The sequence below is a fragment of the Rana temporaria genome, chromosome 8 (genome assembly GCF_905171775.1).
Source record: "Rana temporaria chromosome 8, aRanTem1.1, whole genome shotgun sequence".
Classification (NCBI taxonomy): Eukaryota; Metazoa; Chordata; class Amphibia; order Anura; family Ranidae; genus Rana; species Rana temporaria.
In genome coordinates, this window is record NC_053496.1 from 121,859,318 (window position 1) to 121,884,290 (window position 24,973).

The 24,973-nt window shown below is 42.6% G+C and overlaps 1 protein-coding gene across 19 annotated transcripts in view; it reads left to right on the forward strand.

Moving 5' to 3' along the window:
• KCNMA1 (potassium calcium-activated channel subfamily M alpha 1) overlaps positions 1-24,973 on the forward strand; it is an 856,444-nt gene that overhangs the window by 290,327 nt on the left and 541,144 nt on the right. For all 19 annotated transcript variants that reach the window (XM_040320626.1, XM_040320627.1, XM_040320632.1 and 16 more), the window contains exons 4-5: positions 13,349-13,442; positions 24,044-24,155. In XM_040320626.1, the coding sequence (XP_040176560.1) occupies positions 13,349-13,442; positions 24,044-24,155 (206 nt within the window). The remainder of the gene's footprint in view (positions 1-13,348; positions 13,443-24,043; positions 24,156-24,973) is intronic.

Consider the following 24,973-nt stretch of genomic DNA (forward strand, 5'->3'; position numbering starts at 1 on the left):
CCAGTAAAGTGCCGTTCAGGAAAAAAACATTTGCCAGGGAGAGCAACCACATCATGGTAAACATTGTCAAAGGGAGAGTTTTAAACCTTATAATTTGTCTTTACAATGTCCAAAATCATTGCAAATTTTATTGCAAAATTCTTGAAATGTTTGTGTTTTTAGCTCTGTATTGTGTAGCATGAAGCCGTGTGCATGTGGTATAGTAAAATCTTTACTACTGTTGGTTCTAAATACCATAAAAAAAAAAGACAAATTCTTATGAGCTTGCATATCGGTATCACATGCTAGTTATAATAAGATGTACTAGTGATAAAAGTCTTTGAGAAAAGCAAAGTGTTTGAAAGCAATTTTTACAGAATCACCAACTCTTTGCAGAAATGTAGGCCCACTATTGACTGCAGCCATTAATTTGAGTAATATTCTTCATTAAACAGACTGTCTTCCAAATATTTCATCAGCCATAGATGTTACAATAAATCTGTAGCACACAGTACAAAACGCTAATAAAAGCAGATTCATGGGTATATACAGTGCCCTTTTCCACATTTTGTTATGTTACAACCAAAAACGTAAGTGTGCTTTAATGGGATTTTATGTGATAGACCAGCACAAAGTGGCACATAATTGTGCAGTGGAAGGAAAATGATAAATGATTTTCAAAATGTTTTACAAAAAAATATCTGAAAAGTGTAGCTTGCATTTGTATTCAGCCCCTTTACTCTTAATTCCCCTAACTAAAATATAGTGGAACCAATTGCCTTCAAAGTCGTCTAATTAGAAAATAGAGTCCACCTGTGTGTAGTTTAATATCAGTATAAATACAGCTGTTCTGTGAAGCCCCCAGAGTTTTTTTTAGAAAACCTTATTGAACAAACATCATGAAGGCCAAGGAACACACCAGACAGGTCAGGGATAAAGTTGTGCGGAAGTTTAAAGCAGGGTTAGGTTACAAAAAAATAAATTAAAAAATATCCCAAGCTTAGAACATCTTACGGAGTACTGTTCAATCCATCATCCGGAAATGGAAAGTGTGGCAGAACTGCAAACCAACCAAGACATGGCCGCTCACCTAAACTGACAGGCTGGGCAAGGAGAGCATTAATCATAGAGGCCCATGGTAACTCTGGAGGAGCTGCAGAGATCCACAGCTCAGGTGAGACAATCTGTCCACAGGGACAACTTTAAAGCCTCATTTCCATGGACGTTTCTACAGCCGCTTTTTTTTACCGTTTTTTACAGCTTAAACGTTTATTCTATGGCTTCATGCCCACATTTGCGTTTTTGAGCTGTAAAAAAAAAACAGGACCAGGGCGTTCTGTGGCACCGACGCCAGAGCTGTAAAAACGCCAGACGTTAAACGCGCAAAAACGTGCAAAACCGCTACCGCAGTCTTTTTGAGCTCAAGCGTTTTATCAGCAAAAATTTAATTGGTCACTGTAGCCTCTGTAAACACAGGAAATTCACAGCCGTGTGCTTGTGGGTATAGCACAGAGAAGAGAGAACTAAGATGGCAATGGCAAGTTCTTTATCCCAACTTTCTCATCACTGCTGTTCAAGCACATCCTGAACTGTGGGATGTGGCACATGCTCTTCATGGAGATCATATTAGGAAGGTGAAGGCATGTGTATAATCCACAACTTGTGGCAGGTGATGTGGCCAGGTGATGTGGCAAGTGGACAATTCACAACTTGTGGCAGGTGTCGTGGTCAGGTGATGTGGAAAATCCACAACTCGTGGCAGGTGACGTGGCCATTGGACAATCCACAACTTGTGGCAGGTGACGTGGCAAGTGGACAATCCACAACTTGTGGCAGGTGTCGTAGTCAGGTAACGTGGCAAGTGGACAATCCACAACTTGTGGCAGGTGGCGTGGCCAGGTGACGTGGCAGATGACGTGTTAAGTGGACAATCCGCAGCTTGTGGCAGGTGATGTGGCAAGTGACACGCTAAATACAAGTACACTGCTGCTCTCTCAGCTGCTACTCACTCTGGTCTCACAAAATGGCAGAAATGGTTAAATTATACTGTTTTTTGAGCTTAGGGAGGGTCTTATGAAATTTGGGAGTGTATATCCACTTCCCGACCGCCGCATGTAGATATACGTCGGCAGAATGGCACGGACAGGCACATCAACGTACCTGTACGTGCCTGCCTAGACGTGGGTCGGGGGTCCGATCGGGACCCCCCCCCCTACACACGGCGGTCGGGTTCCCTCGGGGAGCGATCCGGGACGACGGCGCGGCTATTTGTTTATAGCCGCTCCGTCGCGATCGCTCCCCGGAGCTGAAGAACGGGGAGAGCCGTATGTAAACACGGCTTCCCCGTGCTTCACTATGGCGCTGCATCGATCGAGTGATCCCCTTTATAGGGGAGACTCGATCGATGACGTCATTCCTACAGACACACCCCCTACAGTTGTAAACACACACTAAGTGTACACTAAATCCTACAGCGCCACCTGTGGTTAACTCCCAAACTGCAACTGTCATTTTCACAATAAACAATGCAATTTAAATGCATTTTTTGCTGTGAAAATGACAATGGTCCCAAAAATGTGTCAAAATTGTCCGAAGTGTCCGCCATAATGTCGCAGTCACAAAAAAAATCGCTGATCGCCGCCATTAGTAGTAGTAAAAAAAAAATTTATAAAAATGCAATAAAACTATCCCCTATTTTGTAAACGCTATACATTTTGCGCAAACCAATCGATAAACGCTTATTGCGATTTTTTTTTTACCAAAAATAGGTAGAAGAATACGTATCGGCCTAAACTGAGGAAAAAAACATTTTTATATATGTTTTTGGGGGATATTTATTATAGCAAAAAGTAAAAAATAAATTGCATTTTTTTCAAAATTGTCGCTCTATTTTTGTTTATAGCGCAAAAAATAAAAACCACAGAGGTGATCAAATACCACCAAAAGAAAGCTCTATTTGTGGGGAAAAAAGGACGCCAATTTTGTTTGGGAGCCACGTCGCACGACCGCGCAATCGTCTGTTAAAGCGACGCAGTCCCGAACTGTAAAAACACCTTGGGTCTTTAGGCAGCATATTGGTCCGGTCCTTAAGTGGATAAAGCCTAGAGATGTGTTTTTCTTCCAAAAACGCTGCCTAACGCTAGCGCTAAAAAACATGCAAAAACGCTAATGCAAAACGCAGTAAAAATCGTGTTTTTAACGCTGATTTTTCCAGGAGTCCTACCTAGCTTCACAGCTCGTTTTTAAAAACGTCCATGGACATGAGGCCTAACTTGTGCACTTCATAAATCTGGCCTTTTATGGAAGAGTAGCAAGAAGAAAGCCATGAGACGTTTGCGAGAAGACATGTGGGGGACACAGCAAACATGTGGAAGAAGGTGATCTGATCAGACGAGACCAAAATGCTAAAAAAAAAAAAAGGCCTAAAAGCAATAATCTGTGTGGCGGAAAGCTAACACTGCACATCACCCTGAACACACCATCCCACTGTGAAACCTGTTAACCACTTAAGCCCCGGACCTTTAGGCAGCTAAATGCCCAGGCCAGGTTTTGCGATTCGGCACTGCGTCGCTTTAACAGACAATTGCGCGGTCGTGCGACGTGGCTCCCAAACAAAATTGGCGTCCTTTTTTCCCCACAAATAGAGCTTTCTTTTGGTGGTATTTGATCACCTCTGCGGTTTTTATTTTTTGCGCTATAAACAAAAAGAAAGTGACAATTTTGAAAGAAATGCAATATTTTTTTTTTGTTATAATAAATATCCCCCAAAAACATATATAATTTTTTTTTTTCCCTCAGTTTAGGCCGATGCGTATTCTTCGACCTATTTTTAGTAAAAAAAAATCACAATAAGCGTTTATCGATTGGTTTGCGCAAAATTTATAGCGTTTACAAAATATGGGCTCGTTTTATTGCATTTTTATAAAAAAAATTTTTTTTACTACTAATGGCGGCGATCAGCGATTTTTTTCGTGACTGCGACATTATGGCGGAGACTTCGGACAATTTTGACACATTTTTGGGACCATTGTCTTTTTCACAGCAAGAAATGCATTTAAATTGCATTGTTTATTGTGAAAATGACAGTTGCAGTCTGGGAGTTAACAACAGGGGGCGCTGTAGGAGTTAGGGAAGGCAAGGACGTAAATGTACGCCCATTTGCCTGTACGTGCCATTCTGTGGACGTACATATACATGCGGCGGTCGGGAAGTGGTTAATGTTGTGTTTCGGGGGAAGCTTTTCTTCAGCAGGGACTGGGAAGCTGGTCAGAGTTGATGGGAAGATGGATGGAGCCAAATACAGGAAAGTCTTAGAGTCTGCAAAAGACTTGAGATTGGGGCAGAGGGTCACCTTCTAGCAGGAAAACATACAAACATACAGCCAGAGCTACAATGAAATGGTTTAGATCAAAGCATGTTCATGTGTTAGAATGGCCGAGTTAAAGTCTGCTCCTAAATCCAATTGAGAATCTGCGGCAAGACTTGAAACCTGCTGTTCAGATGCCCTCCATCCAAATCTGGTGACAATAGCTTGAGCTATTTTGCAAAGAATAGGCAAAAATGTCACTCTAGATGTGCAAAGCTGGTAGATACTGTGCATACCCAAAAAAAACTTGCAGCTGTAATTGCAGCGAAAGGTGGTTCAACAATGTATTGACTTGGGGGCTGAATACAAATGCTCGCCACACTTCACAATTATGTGTCACCTTGTAAAATACATTTACATTTTTGGTTGTAATCCTAATGGCACTCGCACACACTGGAAATCACTGCTTCCCACACTGGGAATTGCAATGCATTTGTGGCTGCAGTGCATGCTGCAATTTCGAAAATAGAGCAGGGACCTTTTCCCTGCGTTTTTAGGAGGCACGGCAGCCCATACAAAATGTGGCTCCTATGTTTTTCCGAAGTGTGAACCAGGCCTTATACATTTTAACCACTTGCTTGCTGGGCACATATACCCCCCTCCTACCCAGGTGAAATTTCAGCTTCCGGCACTGCGTCGCTTTAACTGACAATTGCGCAGTTGTGCGACGTGGCCCCCAAACAAAATTGATGCTATAATAAATTGCCCAATTTTTTTTAAAAAAATTAATTTTTCTCAGTCTAGGCCGATATGTATTCTTCTACATATTTTTGTTAAAAAAAAATCGCAATAAGCGAATGGTTTGCGCAAAAGTTATAGCGCCTACAAAATAGGGGACAGAATTATTTTTTTAATTTTTTTTTTACTAGTAATGGCGGCCATCTGCGATTTTTATCGGCACTGCGACATTATGGCGGGCACATCGGACACTTTTGACACATTTTTGGCACCATTCACATTTATACTGCGATCAGTGCTATAAATATGCACTGATAACTGTATAAATGTGACTGGCATTGAAGGGGTTAACACTAGGGGGTGAGGAAGGGGTTAAATGTGTGCCCTGCATAGTGTTTATAACTGTGGGGGAAGGGGACTGACTGGGGGAGGTGACCGATCTGTCTCCCTATGTACAAGGGACACAGATCGGTCTCCTCTCTCCCTGACAGGACGTGGATCTGTGTGTTTACACACACAGATCCACGTCCTTGTCTCTAACTGCCGATCGCGGGTGCCTGGCGGACATCGTGGCCGCCAGGCATGTGCATCGGCATCTCAGTGATGCGGCGGGCACGCGAGCGCCGCCGTCGGCGGTGCTCACGCGCTCCCCAGTGGCTGGAGGCGGTATATAGACGGCCTCTCGGAAATTTAGATCCACCCTGCGGCCGTATAAAGTCGTACGGCCGTCAGGAAGTGGTTAAAGATATTTTTAAATGTTGATATTTCAGAGGGAAATAAGCCATTTTTTGGGGGGAAAAAATACGTTATTTATATGGTACTGCCATATAAATATAAATGAGGAATACTGCCATTAAGGGAAAAAAGCTCCAGTAGTTGTTAGTCAAAGATGAGGACCAAATATTTTAAATTTTACCTCCATCAGTTGAGTGTTTTGGTTTTATATTTCCAGCTTTTGGGAATGGCTTTTTCATCTCCACTGTACCATGAAAAAAAAATTCTTCCCCAGAGTGTAGAGAAAGTACTGTTTGGGAAAGATCGTGATTTGGTTTCTTTGTGGCAATACTTCTGCACAGTTTGAGCTGGTCTCCAGTGGCATTAAATGTTTAACGCTTTCAAACACATTTTTTAATGTGTGGATATCCTCGGTTTGGGAATTTGGAAGGTTTGCACTCACTGCTTTTAAATGCTGCAATGTGACTGCTTCTGTGGGCAGGGCTGATCCTAGGGTCACAGGCGCCTGGGTGCAGAAATATTTCTGGCGTCCCCACATGGGAGTGGCCATTTTACTAACTCCAAACTTTTCTATGGCAATGACTCAACTACAGAGATGCTCCCCCAAGAAGTCTTCATTAACCTGGGATCATTACATGATCTCTTAACAATAAACAAAATACAGGAAGAGAAGCAGAGTACTTTATTGGGACCTGGAGGGGGGCCTCTCTGATGGACACAGAGAGGGCTTCTGTTAGAGAGTCTGTTAGAAAGAGCCCCCAGACATACTACAGACATACTACAGACATACTACAGACATGATACAGGAGATGGTCAGAGACCGCAGACATGATACAGGAGACGATCAGAGACTGCAGACATGGTACTGGAGACGGTCAGAGACTGCAAACATGGTACTGGAGACGGTCAGAGACTGCAGACATGGTACAGGAGACGGTCAGAGACTGCAGACATGGTACAGGAGATGGTCAAAGACTGCAGACATGGTACAGGAGATGGTCCATTAGACCCCTTCCACACTGGAGGCATTTTTCAGGCGCTTTAGCGTTAAAAAAAAAAAAAGTGCCTGAAAAAGCCTCATCTGCAATCCCAGTGTGAGAGCCCGAGTGCTTTCACACTGGGGCGGTGCACTGGCAGGACATCCAAAAAATTCCTGCAAGTAGCTTCTTCAAAGCGATTTAGGAGCGAAGTATACACCGCTCCTAAAGTGCCTTTGCCCATTGAAATCAATGGGCAGTGCCTGCAAAGGCACTGGCACCTTTAAACCCCTTATTTGGCCACTAGTTGGGGTTAAATGTTCCTTTTAAATTGAAGGTAAAGCACCGCTAAAACTAGCGGTGCTTTACCTCTGATGCCCCAGCACTGTCAGTATGAAAGGGCTCTTGGTACATCTCATTATACATTACAACTGTAGATGGACTACTGAGGCACAGGAAGAGGCGGGGGATGTGTATCCTATGCAATCTATCATGCCATAAATCATCTAGAGCAGGGGCAGCCCAGAACTTGTGTAAAGGGATGCTGGGGATGCCATCCCCCAGCCCACAGCACACTGAACACTGTTGCTCACCTTGGTTCTCTCTCTGTGCAGCCCGAGATAGAGATGGGAGGGGGAGGCATTCCAACTGGCGTTGGTGGAGACCGTGTGGGATCCCAGACTCCCAGTGTGAGGAATTCATTCCTGCACATCAGCACTTAGCAGCCACTGAAAACTAGAACCCTTGTGTCAGGAAGAGGAGCAGCCTCTACCCGAGCACTGCCATCCCTATGCTCACACATCAGTTCTGGACGGACACTCATATGCTCAGAACACTAGTTCTGGACGGACACAATTAAGGAGAAAAGGAGGGAGGGGAGTACTCTGGCCCTTCGGCGCCCCCACCTCCGCAGGCGCCTGGGTGCAAAGCACCCTGTGCACCCTGCCTAGGATCAGCCCTCTCTGTGGGTTCACTTTGGTTCAACCTATGTTTTATCACTGATCATTAGCATTTCCTTGTATTTGCTTAACCACTTGCCGTCGCCGCACCGTCATAATACGTCCACAAGGTGGCTCTCCTAGGCGAGATCACGTATTATGACGTCCTGCCTTTTAGCCGCCACTAGGGGCGCGCGCGCTCGCCCCCGACTCCCGTGCGTGTGCCCAGCGGGCGCGATCGCCGCCGGGCACACGCGATCGCTCGGTACAGAGCGGGGAACGGGAGCTGTGTGTGTAAACACACAGCTCTCGTTCCTGTCAGCAGGGGAAATGCTGATTTTCTGTTCATACAATGTATGAACAGAAGATCAGTGTTTCCCCTAGTGAGGCCACCCCCCCCCCCACAGTAAGAACACACCCAGGCATACTTAACCCCTTACCCGCCCCCTAGTGTTAACCCCTTCACTGCCAGTGGCATTTTTATAGTAATCTAATGCATTTTTATAGCACTGATCGCTATAAAAATGCCAATGGTCCCAAAAATGTGTCAAAAATGTCCGAAGTGTCCGCCATAATGTCGCAATACCGAAAAACAAATCGCTGATCGCCGCCATTACTAGTAAAAAAAAATATTAATAAAAATGCCATAAAAATACCCCCTATTTTGTAAACGCTATAACTTTTGCGCAAACCAATCAATAAACGCTTATTGCGATTTTTTTTTTACGAAAAATATGTAGAAGAATACGTATCGGCCTAAACTGAGGAAAAAAAATGTTTTTTTATATATTTTTGGGGGATATTTATTACAGCAAAAAGTAAAAAATATTCATTTTTTTCAAAATTGTCGTTCTATTTTTGTTTATAGCGCAAAAAATAAAAAACGCAGAGGTGATCAAATACCACCAAAAGAAAGCTCTATTTGTGGGAAAAAAAGGACGCCAATTTTGTTTGGGAGCCACGTCGCACGACCGCGCAATTGTCTGTTAAAGCGACGCAGTCCCGAATCGCAAAAAGTACTCTGGTCTTTGGGCAGCAATATGGTCCGGGGGGTAAGTGGTTAAACAAACACTAGGATATATACTTACAAAGATCCCACTTTTTTACCTAGAAAGTGACGTATTACTATGGTAGTTAATTAGGGGTGTTCAAATATATTTTTTGCAAAAGGAGTGTTTGGCTCTCTAAAATATTCTATTTTATAGTAGTGCAGTAATCCAAAATACATAAAATAACCTTATATAAGACAAATATTTTTGTAAATGACCATTCGGCTTTTGCATACAGAATACAATACATTGATTTAATTCTAACCTGTACAGTGCTTCTCTTATGCAGGTAGTGACCTATTCTTAATGCACCTGAACTGAAATACATTTTTAACACATCCTCTCTTATACATTTATGAAATGGCAGTTTATTCTAAAGAGGGCTGTGTCTCTAGGGATGTCAAATGCTGGACTGTGAGACTTGGGATCTTGATACAGTTATGCTGAAGTAAGTTTAATTACACTGCAGCTATTCATGAAGGGACAGACCCATCTATTATATTGATGGTTTCTAGGAGACTTGCTTGGCTGTAGCCAAGCCTCTGTGATAGTGCTTTTAAGAAGACAAGGCACAAAATTCCAGAACCTAGTTCAACACTCAATAACCATAAGTAATTTGACTAAACGCTTACCAAAACAGTATCATAATTAGATTTTTGTTTATACCATCATGCATATATTCCAATGCATTTAAATTGCACAATTGACAAGAGAAAATCTCATGATACCACATATCAATAACAATTACTGTTCATCTACCCTTCTTTTAAAGCTGACATTAAAACTAAGCAAATAATGTCTAAATGTGTATGCTTACTTGCATTTTGGTCTTTTCTATGTGTTGCTTTGCTGCAAGAGTTCCCAGTTATAAAGATCAGTCACTTTTGCTTCCTCTCTTATTGTGCAAGGTAATTGGTGTCCCTTTTTTTTTTCAGCCAGCCTGCAGTAGGTGGACCACCTGTGCAGCAAGAATGATGCCACTGCTACTTTTCCAACTCCAATATCCGTGTTTGTAAAGCCATTTGGTCTATACAAAATGTATTTATAGTCTTTGTGGCTGTTAAGGAATATATTTAACCACTTGCTTACTGGGCACTTAAACCCCTCTCCTGCCTTGACCAATTTTCAGCTTTCAGTGCTCTCACTCTTTGAATGACAATTAATCCGTCATGCAACACTGTACCCAAATTATTTTTTTGTCCCTTGTTTCATACAAACAGAGCTTTCTTTTGGTGGTATTTGATCAACTCGTGGCCATCTCTCATTGGCCACGCTAATCGTGTAGTAAATGGCCGCTGTGATTGGCCATTTACAGCGATCTGTGATTGGTTGTGTCCAAGGGACACGGCCTGCACAGAATTTGCCTGATGCGTGCTCGAAACGAGGAACGGGGAGGACATCAATTGACGGCCTCCCGGCATTTCAGGTCCGCGCTGTAGCCGTCATTCGGCTATAGCGCGGACCCCTAGTGGTTAAATAAGTGTTTTTGTGCCTTTATAACCAGGGGTCAAGTCCTGGGGGGGAAAAAGTGTGGAAACTCTCACCCAAGATTCCTGCCCCCCACCTCAAAAATAAAAAAGCTTGTGTTTGTTTGTTTGTGTGTGTGTGTGTGTGTGTGTGTGTATATATATATATATATATATATATATATATATATATATATACACACACACACACACACACACACACACACACACACACACACACACACACACACACACACACACACACTGATCAGTGTCCATCAAATGCAGCTTTACCAGTGTCCCCAGCAGTGCAGCCTCAGCAGTCCAGCCTTATCAGTTCCAATGGGGGTCTGTCCGCCCCGGGTGCCACACAATGGGGAGGGCGGTGTCCTCCCCCCTCCTCTGCCGTCCTCCTCCATCGGCCCCTGTAACAAGTTCCTTGTTACAGGGGCTGCTGGAGGAGGAGGACTGAGGGAGGGGAGGACGGGCACGCTGGGATGACGCACCCCCCCTCCCAATCTGTAGTACCCAGGATGGACTGACCCCCATTGGCACGGATGCCCTGCCCTTCTCGCAGACCCACACTGCCTGACACAGCTCACTGTCCTGCTGGGCACGGCTGCTAAAAGGAACGACATTCCTGCTGTAAAAAAAAGTACAGAAACGTGTTCCCGCAGGACTCAAGACCTGTTTATAACCTCCGATATCCACAACCTTTCTCATTATTGAATCTTCCCCACCAATCACAATCTTCTGCTCTGCAAGTAATACCATAGGGAAACCAGTCTTTCACCTTGTATTTCAGATACTTGTAAAGTGCCATCAATTTACCCAGTGCTTTACATATACAGTGTATATTCTACATTCCAGAACATGTGTTGCAATGTGTTTTTGATAAACCCTTTCACTTGACTAATGGAAGAGTGCGAGTCAACCTGCCAAACATGTTTACCTGTATTAATTAAGTATCAGCATTTTAAGCCCAATCACTACTTTATTAAAAGGTACCAGAGAAGGGTTAGACACATTTACATCTCCTACGTTAAAAAGACATCTGATACCCATCATTTTTGTGTTCATTCAAACAGTAATTTCATGCTAGACAATAATAAACAAGTTACCAGAATGTAATCTGTAGGCATTCCAAAATATTAATACATGTAGAAAACTGTATCCGACGGGGTGTAGCAAAAACGTACTTATTTGATAAGAAAAAGATAATTTAGCAGCAAGAAACACCTGGTGAGATACAGCGCAATTGTTGTTGTTTTTTGCACAGCTTTATTAGCCAGGTTTGTTACACCAAGATGGTCTATTTTTGCTTTTGGCTTTTAAATGTATTTTACTTAAAGGAAAAGTACAGTCAAAGCTTGTTTCACAGGAGTGCAGTTAGTTTTGCACTCCTGTGACCCGTTTTCAGCTGACAGGGAGCTGAAGCCTGCTGTCAACTGAAATCGGAGCCAAGTCCAGGCTGGGTAAACATTGCCACCATATGGTCGGGATCCAACCAGGAGCCTGGACCGATACCTGGCTCAGCCAGCTGCTCCCGCTCCCTCCACAGCCCATTGGTTCAGCAAGCTTGGGGGGGTAGGGAGAAGAGCAGATAGCAGTAACTGACAGTCACCAGCTCTCTGCTCAAAGAGAACTAAGCAATCAGTGGTGCTTGAATGCTGGGTTTCTCAGTCTTAGACTTGACAGGGGGGGAAAAGTGCAGCATTGATGAATATTAATAACACAAAAAAAACATACTTCTCGTTTAAATAAGAATTCCATAGGAATTAGAAAATCTCAAGCTAGGCAGGGACCACCCAAAGCTCTGAAGTAAAGTATACGTTAATATATCTTTAGGGTGGATGTATGCAAAACGTTTTAAACCTATTTTGTTAACACCTTGGATAATTTAAATTTGTACATAGATTTAGATGAATCTTGCAAATTGTGTATGTAAGTTATAAATAAAGATTATTACATGTTCAGTGATTAAAGTACAGGGCTGTGCACTTCCAGAAATAGTGTTTTGTGATTACCAAAATCAGTCAAACATGTTATGTTTATGAGAACTATTGGAATAGCACTTTTTTTTGCTAGCATGTCAAGTAGCTATCAACTAAGCAGGAAGTCCCATCATGTAGACTTCAAAAACAAATAGGATTAGTCACTACTCCAGCAGGTACACCAGTCGGCACAACAACTAATCTTATCGAATATCAGAACCAGCATACTTAAGAGTCCAAAGGCGAGAGTGAAAATTAGATTTTTTTTATTATTTTTTTTGTAATAGGTTTTTGCTGTTTTGTTGAGAAATATTTGTTTTTTTCACTTCTGCTTTGTGTGGTTGATGCCAGTCTAACATTTCACTTAATGCAGCTTCATACAATGTATTATTTTTATAATAAAATATAGTATTTATGTGTATGTTGGCTACATTTTCCCATCTGTCTCTTGTTCATATACGAAATATGAAAAATATTACATTATTTATACAAGCTCTGTGAACAGTCAATATTGTGTGCACATTTTTGTAGCAATGTTTCTTGTATCCATGATTTCATACAACAATGATTTTTTAAAACTTTAATATTTACTGTTACATTCCGATGTCTTAAAATAATACTAGTCATTTTTTCTAAATTGGCTGAACTTGCATGCTCTTGTTCTTATTTTTGCTACTATGTTAAAAAGTGTTCTAAAGTCACAGTATACACAAAGTAATATCAGGATTGCAATATCAATACAAACAGTTATTGACGATCCTATATATGCCTACTTGAAAATCTTGCTTTCATGTTGTGTGCGCTTCCTGTCTTTCTACAACTTCCTGGATTCCCTGCATGCTTTCTGGCATCTCCTCTGCTCATTCCTTTGGTTTAATTATGATTTCTAAGCACTACATATGCCACGGTACCTTGTTGCCTGCAAGCAGTGATGGTGCGATGTGTTTCCTGTACTGACTGTACCTTCTGAAACTGCTCCTTTCAGCATCTCTGTAGTTCAGAAGGCAGTAAATAGTGTGATTCTTCAAACAGTAACTTTTCAAACTTCATTTGATTAATAGGAGTAGGCTAGAGGTAATTTAAATTCAATATGAATATATGATTTAAAATTTTGACCTTAGATACACTTAAGTCTAATGTGTTTATTTTTTTGTTTTTTTTTATAGCCCTATTGAAACATGCCAAAACTTCTACAAAGACTTTACACTTCAGATAGACATGGCCTTCAACATCTTCTTCCTCCTTTACTTCGGTCTACGGGTAAATATTTATTTTTATTTCAGGTACTTATATAGTTCTGTCAATTTACGCAGCACTTTACATATATATGGTTGTAAGGCTGATGGCTCCCCCCACAGTCCCCCCTAACACTTACCTAAGCCCCCTCTTGATCCAGCGATATGCACGAGAGCCTTGGCTGTCCCGGGACTCCCTCTCCTCCAGGGCTGAGACATGTTTTTTTTTTGTTTTGTTTTTTAAATGCCGAACATTTAATACCATCCGAAAATATAAACAAATATAACATTTTTTATATGGATGTATTAGCTTATGGTATTAGAAGTGTTGAAGTCAGCACAGATTTACTTAGGATATTGAGATTCTATTCAGACCTTTTTCCTGCTATCCCCTTGTGATTACCAAATGTGTAAAACAATATAGCGCAGATTTTGCCTACTAATAATGCGAGTGTATTATTTATTTTGTTATTACTAGGGATGCACCGATACCATTTTTTAAACAGAGTAGGACTACCGATAAAAAAAATTTAAGTACTTGCTGATACCAACTACTGATACCTATTGCCTAGGAAAAGTAGGGTGGGTGGGTGGGTGGTGGTAAGTGGGGGGAATAGAGGGGAAAGTGAGGGCAGAGTAGGGGGTAAGTGGGGCAGGTTGGGGGGTAGGGAGGTCAAGTGAGAACAGGGTAGGATAGAGGTTGAGGGTCGGGTGGTTGGGATGCAGCTTCTCATGCAGGTGGATCCTCTGGAGCTGGGACTGCTGATATATCTGGCCCTGCCCATTCCTCCTGAGCAACTGGGGGACCAGAGGACCGGGACTCTAAAATTCTGTGCACTAATCAACTAATTCCCACTGTGCAGCTATGTAAAAAAAACTCTAGGCTCCCTTTGTTCATTGGGTGCCGGGAGGACTGAAAGTAGACTAACCACTTTCGGGTTCATCCCCCCCCCCCTGTTTGCCGAGCCAGGACAAGAGGGCTGGAGGCTAGTGTGGTATGAGCGGTGGGGGTGGAGATGGGGGCTGAATTGACAACTGGCAGGAGGGGAGGAGGCGGCGGGGAAGGGAATTTAGTGAACAGCTGAAATGTCATTGGTTGTTAAGGACACATGGCCCTGTTCCCGAACACCTGATAATTTCTGGTAAACTTTTCTTTACATTTCAGCTGTTAACGGAGAAAATTCCACTGACAGCTGAAAGAACCGAGGCAGAAGTTATCGGTTTTGAGTATTGGAGCATTTGCATGAGTACCGATACTCGTGCAAATGGTTAGTATTGGTGCAACCCTAATTATTACTTCAGATGTACAACAGCATCAAAAAAAAGACAGCTGAACACCTTTACCACATCAAGCTGCCGGGTGGTTCTCCCACTGCCAGCAGCCGTGTACCAAAGCTGAAGGAGCCCATCAATTCTCCACACAATGAATGCCGCAACGAAGAAAAGGGGCCACACTCAAATGATGTCAATTAAACTTGACAGCCTTATTGATGGACAGCACACACGACATTCTTCCATGCTGGGCCCACCCATTTAAGATGTTTCACACATTTGGGCTTAATTGATCTATGATTTAGCCATGATGGGCAAAGCCTGTTAGGGGCAGACATAGGGTGAAAGGATACAGTGTGTCCTCCTATCAATAAGATGTCAAGTTTTAATGATGACATTGGGGTGCAACCCCTTTTCTGCATTGTAACATCAAATTAAGGATCACTAAAGTCTACAAAAAAAAATTTGCAGAAGTGGTTTTCCCATTTGGGAAGATATCCCTCAGTCAGGTAATAAGTAATTGGAAAAATCTTCATGAGAACAGAAACCTATTTTCCGTTCCTTAAGGGCTCGATCTTCTGACAATATAGTAATAGTCTGGCTGAAAAAAAACACAGGTCCATCTAGTACAACCAATAAAAGGGGAAAACAAAATCCTAAAAAAACAACACAATCCTATATAAACTATTCTATACCCACAGTTGATCCAGAGGAATATAAAAAAACCCCAGCAAAGCATGATGCGCTTTGCTTCAGCGGGGGAACAAATCCTTCCTGATCTCCCGAGAAGCAATCAGATATTCCCTGTATCAACTTTACCTATAAATGTCAGTATCCAAATATATTATGTACATTTAGGAAAGAAGCCAGGCCTTTTTTTAAAGCAATCTCCTGAGCGGGGCCAGAACCAGCTCTTGAGGGAGTCTATTCCACATTTTCACAGCTTTTACTGCGAAGAAACATTTCCGTATGTGGAGATTAAATCTTTTTTCCTCCAGATGTAAAGAGTGCCCCCTTGTTCTTTGTGATGACCTTGAATAAATCAACACCAAGTTCACTATGTGGACGACTTATGTATACACATTGATCATATGCCCCCCTTTTAATCTCCTTTTCTCAAGAGAGAATCAATTTAGTTCTTCTAATCGTTCCTCATAGCTGAGCTCCTTTATGCCTTTTATCAGTCCAGTTTTTGGTAATGTCACTGTTGTGCCATATTTTGTCCACTTAAAGTGGATGTAAACCCGAAATGTTTTATTTATTTTTTGCTGTCACAATGTAGAGTAAAAGATTTCCTATCATCTGTGCCCAGTCTTGCCACAAAGAGTTAATCCAGCTCTGAGCAATCCTCTTTTATTGTTCAGTGAGATAAAACGGACAAACAGAAAAAAAACCTTGATCCGTTCCGCCCCCTTGCTGTGAGTAACAGGTTATTTACATATCTCATGCACTAGCCTGAAGACAGGCATTATTTTTTTAATTCCCACTCCCATTCCCTTTCTGAAGTCATGTGGTTACTTTTCTGGATTTTGACTGGATGTTGGTGATCATAGCAGAATTCAGTGTAAGTAATACATAGGACGAAATGCATGTTGATAAGGGGAGTGTAGAGGAGAGCGGGGAGTCTACAGACATCACGACTCCACCCACTGAGCTCCAGTCAAACCCATGCACAGAATCTACAGTTTTTCAGTTCTTATAACAGACAGAGGGGAGACATTTGACAGGTAAGGATACATGCAGGAGGCATGTATATCCTTATAGATCAGCACTATGGCAGTAGTTAATAAAGGATGAGAATGGGTTTACATCCACTTTAATGATGACTGTTCTATGGGATATCCAGTGCCTTAGAAATTATTTACACTTCTGATACTTTTTTAACAACGAGATCCCTCTGATGTTTTGGAAGCTCTATTCGGACCATGGCTTTTGCTGTAGGATGCGACTAAGAAAATGTGTTGAGTAACTTTGGCCATGCATTCTAATGCTCCACCCATGTTAGAGGAATGAGGAGAGTTAAATAGCCACATGCACCCTTGATCATGCAGCTACTTTTGGATGCTGTTATCTTCAACGTCTTTAGTATCTATTTGTAACTCCATACATGCTCCAATGAAACTAGTTCCATGGTCGGAACATATTTGTTGACTGGTCCCCTGATTGCAAAGAATCTTCTGAGGGTGTTTATAAAACTGGATGTATCCATTCATTCTATGACCTCAATGACCTTCACTCTTACAGGTGAAAAGCACCGCCCATCATTTGCAGCCAGCTTGCCTACCCCTCGTTTTACGTGAGAGGATCATCCATCGTCCAAAAACATCAAATCCTATGTGAATAAATGGGAGTGCTAAGTTTGTCTGGTGAAAAGTCAGCCATCCTTTGTTCTTGGCTTTTCCCCCCCTCAACATGCGGCACCTAACACACATATGGAGAATTCTGGCTACGCACCTCTTGGTGTCAGTGATCCATATTCCTGATGCTCTAATAGCTTCTTCAGTAAAGTGTCATCCCTGATGCATGACTTGTTCATGATGGTGCCGAACTAATAGAGTAGCAATATGATGTTGACTGGGAACAATGAGATGATTTCTCTCTTCTCTGCATAAATGGGACTTACTAAAGCGACCCCCTATTCTGTTGAGGCTGTCCTCGTCGATGATGGGATTTAATTTCCAAAGAGGGCCTTTTCCTCTCTTCGTAGATGCAATGGATCTCCTCTGCATACATTTCTCTCTGAACGTTATGGAGGGCAATTTATTTTGCTTTCTTAACTTTCTCTACAGTGTGTAGTTTTCAGCAGATATGCCAACTGTGGCAGTTGGTTGTATTTTCACCGGGCATATGGCAGAAGGAGATGGCTATGTGTCTAAGGTGCGCTATTGCTCGCAAGAGAGCTGTCCACCTCGAGAAGCGATAAAAACGATGAGAACAAAATACATTTCCGGGCTGTACGTTGGCGTGTAGGACAGACACTTGGGGCCTTACTTCAAGGTCTCTTTTGGTAAATACAAAGTCATTAATTAGGGTTGACGGTATACCATCTACCTGTGTTGGGAATGTGGGTCCTGTGAGCCACGATGTATCCTTTAGATGTGCACTGATCTGGTCGCAATATCTGCAGGGTACTGGTCTGTGGGCACATAGTGCCATTGTTTCAATTGGGTAGTCTTCCTGATCCTTTCCGCCCGATTTGCCACATATACATCGAATATTCTCTTCGCATTGCATATGTGACCTAACACCACTTTACTGTCTGTGTATAACCTGATGGCATCTAACTTAGTCTATTTAATTTTTAATGAGTTTCACCAACTCTACTGCCAATACTGTTTCCCATTCTTTTCATCTTTCTGGAGGCAATGGGGAGTCCCAGTCCTGTTTCCCAAAGGACAATTCTCTGAGAAGTGACTTGCCTTGAATTGTGACCGGGGCTACGAATCCCTGCGGGTCATTAAGACGGTTGACTGTGGACAGGACTTCCCGCCGAGTGTAGGGTTTTTCCTTGATGGACACCTGGTCCATTTTGAGACTCCCTAGTACTAGCGCTTGGATCGGACACTACCCAGATTTGACCAGTTTTCTGAGAAGGGTAGACACCGAATTAGGGAAGGCACAAGCTTTCTTCACCTTCCATCAGTGGGGGCGCTGGTTCTGCGTGACCACTCAGGAACATTTTGTGCGCGAAGGCTACAAAATTACCCCTGTTCTCCGTTTTCCTTTGTAAGTTATGACGGAGTGAGGTGAACCTAGAGACGGCATTCTCTCTGTTATTTGGGAGACGTCTTCTGGGTGAACGGAAGGGCAATGGGGCCACTCAACTACCCGATTTGTCTTTGTAGATATCCTTGTCCATCAATCCTCTATCCTCTATTGAAAGTGCTTGTTTGTTATTGTCCCTTGTAGTCTGGAACACTGTGCACCCTAGGTCAGTGATGGTAAACCTTGACACCCCAGATGTTTTGGAACTACATTTCCCATAATGCTCAACTACACTGCAGAGTGCATGAGCATCATGAGAAATGTAGTTCCAAAACATCTGGGGTGTCATGGTTCACCATCACTGCCCTAGGTTGTCGGTGCATTTCTTTAACCCAGGAATCTCTCGTTTCTCCATGTCTCCCTTTGATCTCAAGCATCTCCTTAACATGAAAGTGGTTTGGACATGGCTTAAAGATAGATGCACAACCGTTTTCCATCAAGTTTGTACGTAGGGCTTCTACATTGTCAGGCCTGCGTGTCTTCGCCTACTAGCACTCATCCTAGATCAAGCCTCTGAGCTCATAGGGCCTCATGTTCCCCATCCCGTTGTTGTCGGATTTTATGAGCTCTCATGATGTCCCTACGGTGTAGCAGCAAGATCTGGGCGCTTTCATCTAGTAATGGGATGCAGTCAGTTATCGCCTTGAGATGAGGGTGGTGGCGTGCCACGTCTGGTGTCAGGATTTCGCTTCTATGCTCCGCCTTGTGATTACACTCTAAGTGTGGGGAGTGGCGTTTACTCTCCTCCCTGTTGTCTCTATTCATCCCATGCATGTTGGGAGCGTGTAAGGGAAAATGTTATCTTGTGTGTTGAATAGGTTAAAGAATTCTGATCTAACCAATGATCATTTGCTGTGATCATTGATGATGGCATACATTCTCACAGCTCTTTCCGGTTGCCCTGGGTGCACTGCCACAAGGCACATCTTCAAACACGATCTACCTTTTGCCTCCATCTCCACAAATCTCAGTACATTTAGACGCTACTGATGGGAGAGGTGTGTTAACCTCTACTTCCTCCCCATCCTACCATATTATAGGGTTAGGTGTCTTGACCATTTTACGCTTAAATGTCTCTGAGTGTAGAGCTATAACCTGCCTATAAGAACATGGTGTTGCTCGCTGATGCTCACAGAGTAGATTCAATATAACATTATATAATTTGATACTACAACTCAAGTATTTCTAAAGACACGTCTTGTTAACCATGTGATTAGCTTGCTTCATATTGAATTTTATGTCATGGTTGTGAACTGTTGATCTGTGGAATTGTAATGCTGTTTCTGTGAAAATAAAGAACTCCAGGAAAATTGTGGACAGGCACAAGTCAAGAGATGAATACAAAAAAAAATTTGGATCCTTTTTCAATGCCCAGAAGCACCGTGAAATCTTTTAAGACACGGAGGGTGTTTGGTACAACACAGACCCCCACTGAATCAGGATGTCGCTCCAAACTGGATGAAAGAGCCAGGAGGAAACTTGGACAGAGTCTACCAAGAGGCCTACAGCAACTCTGAAGTAGTTACAGGAATTTATGACAATGAATGGTCATTGTGTGCATGTCACAACAATATCGCACATTCTCCACAAATGTAGCTTGTATGGGAGGGTTACAAGAAAGACACTCCTTAAGAAAGACCACATGCAGTCACGATTGAGCTTTGTCAAAACACACCTTGAAGATTAGGAGGCCATTTGGAAAAAAGTTGTTCTGGTCAGATGAGACAAAATAAAAATGATTTAGTTGGCCTCAACACCAAATTATATCTCTGGCAGAAATCCAAAACAGCTCACTATCCAAATAACCTAATTTCTAGGGACTGCAGCACTGGATGGGGCAAAATGCCATCAAAAAGAAGAAAGTTTACTTTCCAACATGACAATGACCCAAAGCACACAGCAAAAATGACCACATAGTGGTTGAAGGGGGAAAAAGGTGAATGTCCTTGCATGGCCTAGTCAGAGCCCACACTTGGATTGTAAAGTTTTGGATTGTAAAATCTCATTTATCTCATTCTATGCATTAAGGTGAAAAACCTTCTTTGCTGCAGCTTCCCCCAGAGCCCCCCCTTTTTTTTACGGAACCCATCTGCTCCAGCGATGAGCACAAGCCCAGTGGCTCCAGCCGCTGTCTCTGTCCTCACTGGATAGATTGATGGCAGCGGGAGCTAGAGCTCCCCCTGCTGCTGTCAATCAAATCGAATGACACAGCAGCAGGGGGTGGGGCCGAGTCCCTCTGTGTCAATGGATGCAGCAGAGGAGTATCGGGGCTGCTCTATGCAAAACCCTTGCACAGAGCAGGTAAGTATCATATGTTATTTTTATTTAAAAATTTTAACCTTCACAACCCCATTGAAAATCTGTGGAATGACTTGAAGATTGCAGTCCACAAATGGTAACCATCAAATTTAACTGAACTTGAGCAGTTTTTCAAAGAAGAGTAGTCAAATATTGCAATATCTAGATGTGCAAAGTTAGTCGAGACATATATCATCAGACCAAAGGCTGTAATTAAAGGTGGTTCAACAAAATACTGACACAAGAGGGCGATTCTTTTTCCAACTCTGTGATTCGTTTTTTTTTATTTTTTTATTTGTTCTGACATATGTTATGTTTCACTTTGATGTTATAAGTTGCACTGAGTAATAGGGGTGCAACGGATCAAAAACCTCACGGATCAGATCATTTTTCGGATCAGCAAAAAAAAAAAAACAAGACAAGACAAATCTTGTTACACCCACCGGAGTTTTAGGCCCCGTACAGACGAGCGGACAGTCCGATGAAAACGGTCCGCCGGACCGTTTTCATCGGACATGTCCGCTGGGAGATTTCGGTCTGATGGCTGTACACACCATCAAACCGAAATCCGCGCGGACAGAGAATGCGGTGACGTAGACGACACTGACGTTCTCTATCGCGCGAGTTCAATGCTTCCACGCATGCGTCGAATCAATTCGACGCATGCGCGGGATTTCTGTCCGCTGGTTAGACGTACAAACGAGCGGACATGTACGACGGACAGCTCTCCAGCAGACAAGTTTCTTAGCATGCTAAGAAACTTTTGTCCGTCGGATATCTGTCCGCTAGCCTGTACACACGATCGGATCTGTCCGCTGACACCGGTCCACGGGCCAGTTTCAGTGGACAGATCCGGTCGTGTGTATGAGGCCTTAGATTTCACAGTTATTTTCAACAAAAAACTGAGCTGATGTGTTTAAATACAGTATATGTAAATCTGACGGACTGATTACATGGTACATTTTAAAAGCAGCAGAAAACCTGCTGACCTTACATGGTTGCAAATGTGAAAGAACACCTCTGATTTTCACATTTAACTAAATGTGAAATGTGAAAATCAGAGGTGTTCTGTCACATTAGCAAGCATGTAAGGTTTGCTGCTGCTTTTAAAATTTAACATGTAAACAGTCCGTTGGATTTCCAAATACTGTATTTAAGCTCCGTTTTGTGTTAAAAAGAACTGTGAAATCTAAACCTCTTATGGGTGTACCAAAATGTCCGCTTGCCCCCTTCTCACTATCATTACTGTGCAAGAGTGTGGGGTGGAGCATGATGGCGGCGACGAAACGTCACTTCCTGACGAGACAGCCGCCGCCGGGTGTACCAAGATGGCCTCCGCTCCGGAGCAAGGCCGAAGCCGGGGACTTTGCTATAGCCGAGGCTGCGGAGCGCTCCGCGGATCGCGTGGTGTGCCGATACGAACAGGGTGACTCGTTCGGATTACGGATCGGTGACGATCCGTTGCACCACTACTGAGTAAATACAGCTGGATAAACCAAAAACTGTCTGTCTTCATTTCAGGCTGCAGCAAAGCAACACAATGTGATTATTTTAAAGGGGTAATTCTTTTCTATAACCACTGTAATCCAATTGTTTAATTTATGTAGTACCACTATATTTTTACATATATGATAGCATCATAAGTGCAAAAAGGGTGCAATGGGAGGTGCAGCTGGAATAATTACAATTATGCAGGGCTATTTTTCATTTATAGAATATTTTTAGTAGTACTGACGTTCATTTGTATTACATTGTATGAACTTCACAGATCTGCAACAGGTTACAAATGTTGATCACATTTTAATACATAAATGTATTCATAAACAAAGTATTTTATTATTTGGCACCGCTTTCTACACTCTTTGACTTCCTTGTTTAGTTTTGTCACTACTTGTTTGTGTTACTGCTTTCCATACCACCACCTTGCTAAGAGTTAGGCTGGGTTCACACCTGTGCAAATTGTATGCAGCTTACACCATATCTAATTTGCAGAACATTTTAAAATCTATTGGTTTGAATCAGTCTGGTTCACATATGTGCTTTGCATTTGCACTCGGCATTGCCCAAAAACCTGTGCGTTCCATTCTGAACGCAAATTCTCTCCCCCCTCCTCACAACATCTCCCCCTTTCCCTGCTCAGCTGATCCATAGCTACAACGGAGAGGAAGCGATGAACAGCTGCTTTTTCTCGCACAGAGAACGGAGCTGGAATTCGCACCGCACATGTGTGAATTCAGCCTTAATGATGCCGATACATGTCCATTGAGCAGGTAGGGGGTTGAGAGGTGACAAAATAAGCTGATGTATTGAACCAGGAAAAAGGTGTCATCTGCCTGGCTATGCAGTCTGGTTGGAGTAAATCACAGCTTTGGCTGGTGTAGTTCAGCTGTATATTTAGCTGTTTGCCTGGTTCCAGCCGAATTTCTCTTTCTCTGTATCGTTGTCCTGTAGAAATGGCAGCACCGCACCACGCTGCAGCTCCCTGTAGAATGGATTGCAGGTATGGTCCGGAACACACGCTGGTCCGCTGTACTGGGATAGCGATGCTGTCCTTGGAGATCCCTCTGGGGCTGGCTATCCGACTCCCTGCTGTGTAGACCGCAGATTCTCAGCACTCCCTGTCACACAGACCTCCTGCTGGCAGGGTCAGAATGGCATCCAGGTAGAGTAAATCAGTATGCAACAGTCCTTTTTATTTCCTCTCCCAGCAAGCTGTTTTGTGCGCACCTGTAGTTACCTGTAGTGCGGATAGTGCGGAACAATATCACTTCCTCATCCCGGACTACATGTTCCATGATGCCTTGCTCGGAGTCTTCACACAGGAGAAAATAACACACATAGAGTCCAGCATGCACTAGAGCAGTGATGGTGAACCTTGGCACCCCAGATGTTTTGGAACTACATTTCCCATGATTCTTAACTACACTGCAGAGTGCATGAACATCATGGAAAATGTAGTTCCAAAACATCTGGGGTGCCAAGGTTCGCCATCACTCCACTAGAGGGAGCCAAACCCGTTATAACAATAAAGAAACTATCCCTTATTTCTAAGCATAGTAGCAAACCTTGGCTACACAAGCCTTGGGGTTAGAATGGTTAGAATTTTAACATGGTTTACTGGGGAATGTTGCATTGTACTAAATGTGTTAAACTTAAAGATGATCTTTTATATGGTATAATACCAAATCTAGGTACAAACCCAGAATTACTGTAGCTTTTGGATGGTGATTCGTTTGTGTGTGTTTTTTTGTGTTTTGGGTTTAACTGTAGGACTCTGTTTTTTTTTCACAGTTTATTGCTGCCAATGACAAACTGTGGTTCTGGCTGGAGGTGAACTCTGTGGTGGATTTCTTTACAGTGCCTCCCGTGTTTGTGTCGGTTTATTTAAACAGGAGCTGGCTGGGTAAGTAAAATTCGATCTTTTAGTTTCAGTATGCCAGATGGCTAATATAGTCTATGTAACCAAATAAACAAGCATTTATAGGTTTTATTTAATTTGGGGGTTTCTCCTTTTTCAGAAAATGCAATAATCTCATCACGATCATCATATATTGCTGCTCCCATATTCAGTCATAGGGTGGGGCAAGTCCTTGACCAAGCTGTCTTGCTTTCACTGCACTGGACAAAATTGTAGTACTGACTACATTCTCTGTCCAAGAAGCGCAAATCTCAGGAGGTGGCTCAACAGAATTATAACTATATGGAAGATAACACAGTTTACACGTTAGTTGAGCTGTGGATTTCACTGTGGATTTCACTTCTGTTAAAGTTTTATAAAGTTCTAGTTCTCCTTTAAAAACTTGGTGGGTATTCAAAAGTCTCATGTCAAATGGGAGAGCTCTCTACAGCAATAGAATAACAATCCTGGTTTCCAGAGTGAGAAGGTGAGTAAAGAAGATCATTGAAATGCAATGTGTTTTTTATTATGAATCTTTAATTTTGTTTGTCTTTTTTTTAGGTTGATTGCATTAAATGAATGTCTGTACACCATAAGCATTTTACATGCAGTAACTTGCATCCCTATAGAAAATGTACTTACTGAAAACCACTGCAAAATTGCAGTGAGCAGGGATTTAAAAAATGTGCTCTAGCACTGAAAACAATTGTATTTTTTAACCTCAGAGTGTTGGTTATATTTAGGTTAATATGCAAGGCAATGTGGGTGCTGAAACTTAATGAACTAAGATAGCAAACTGTTGAAGGCTTTTCCTAGTATTTTTA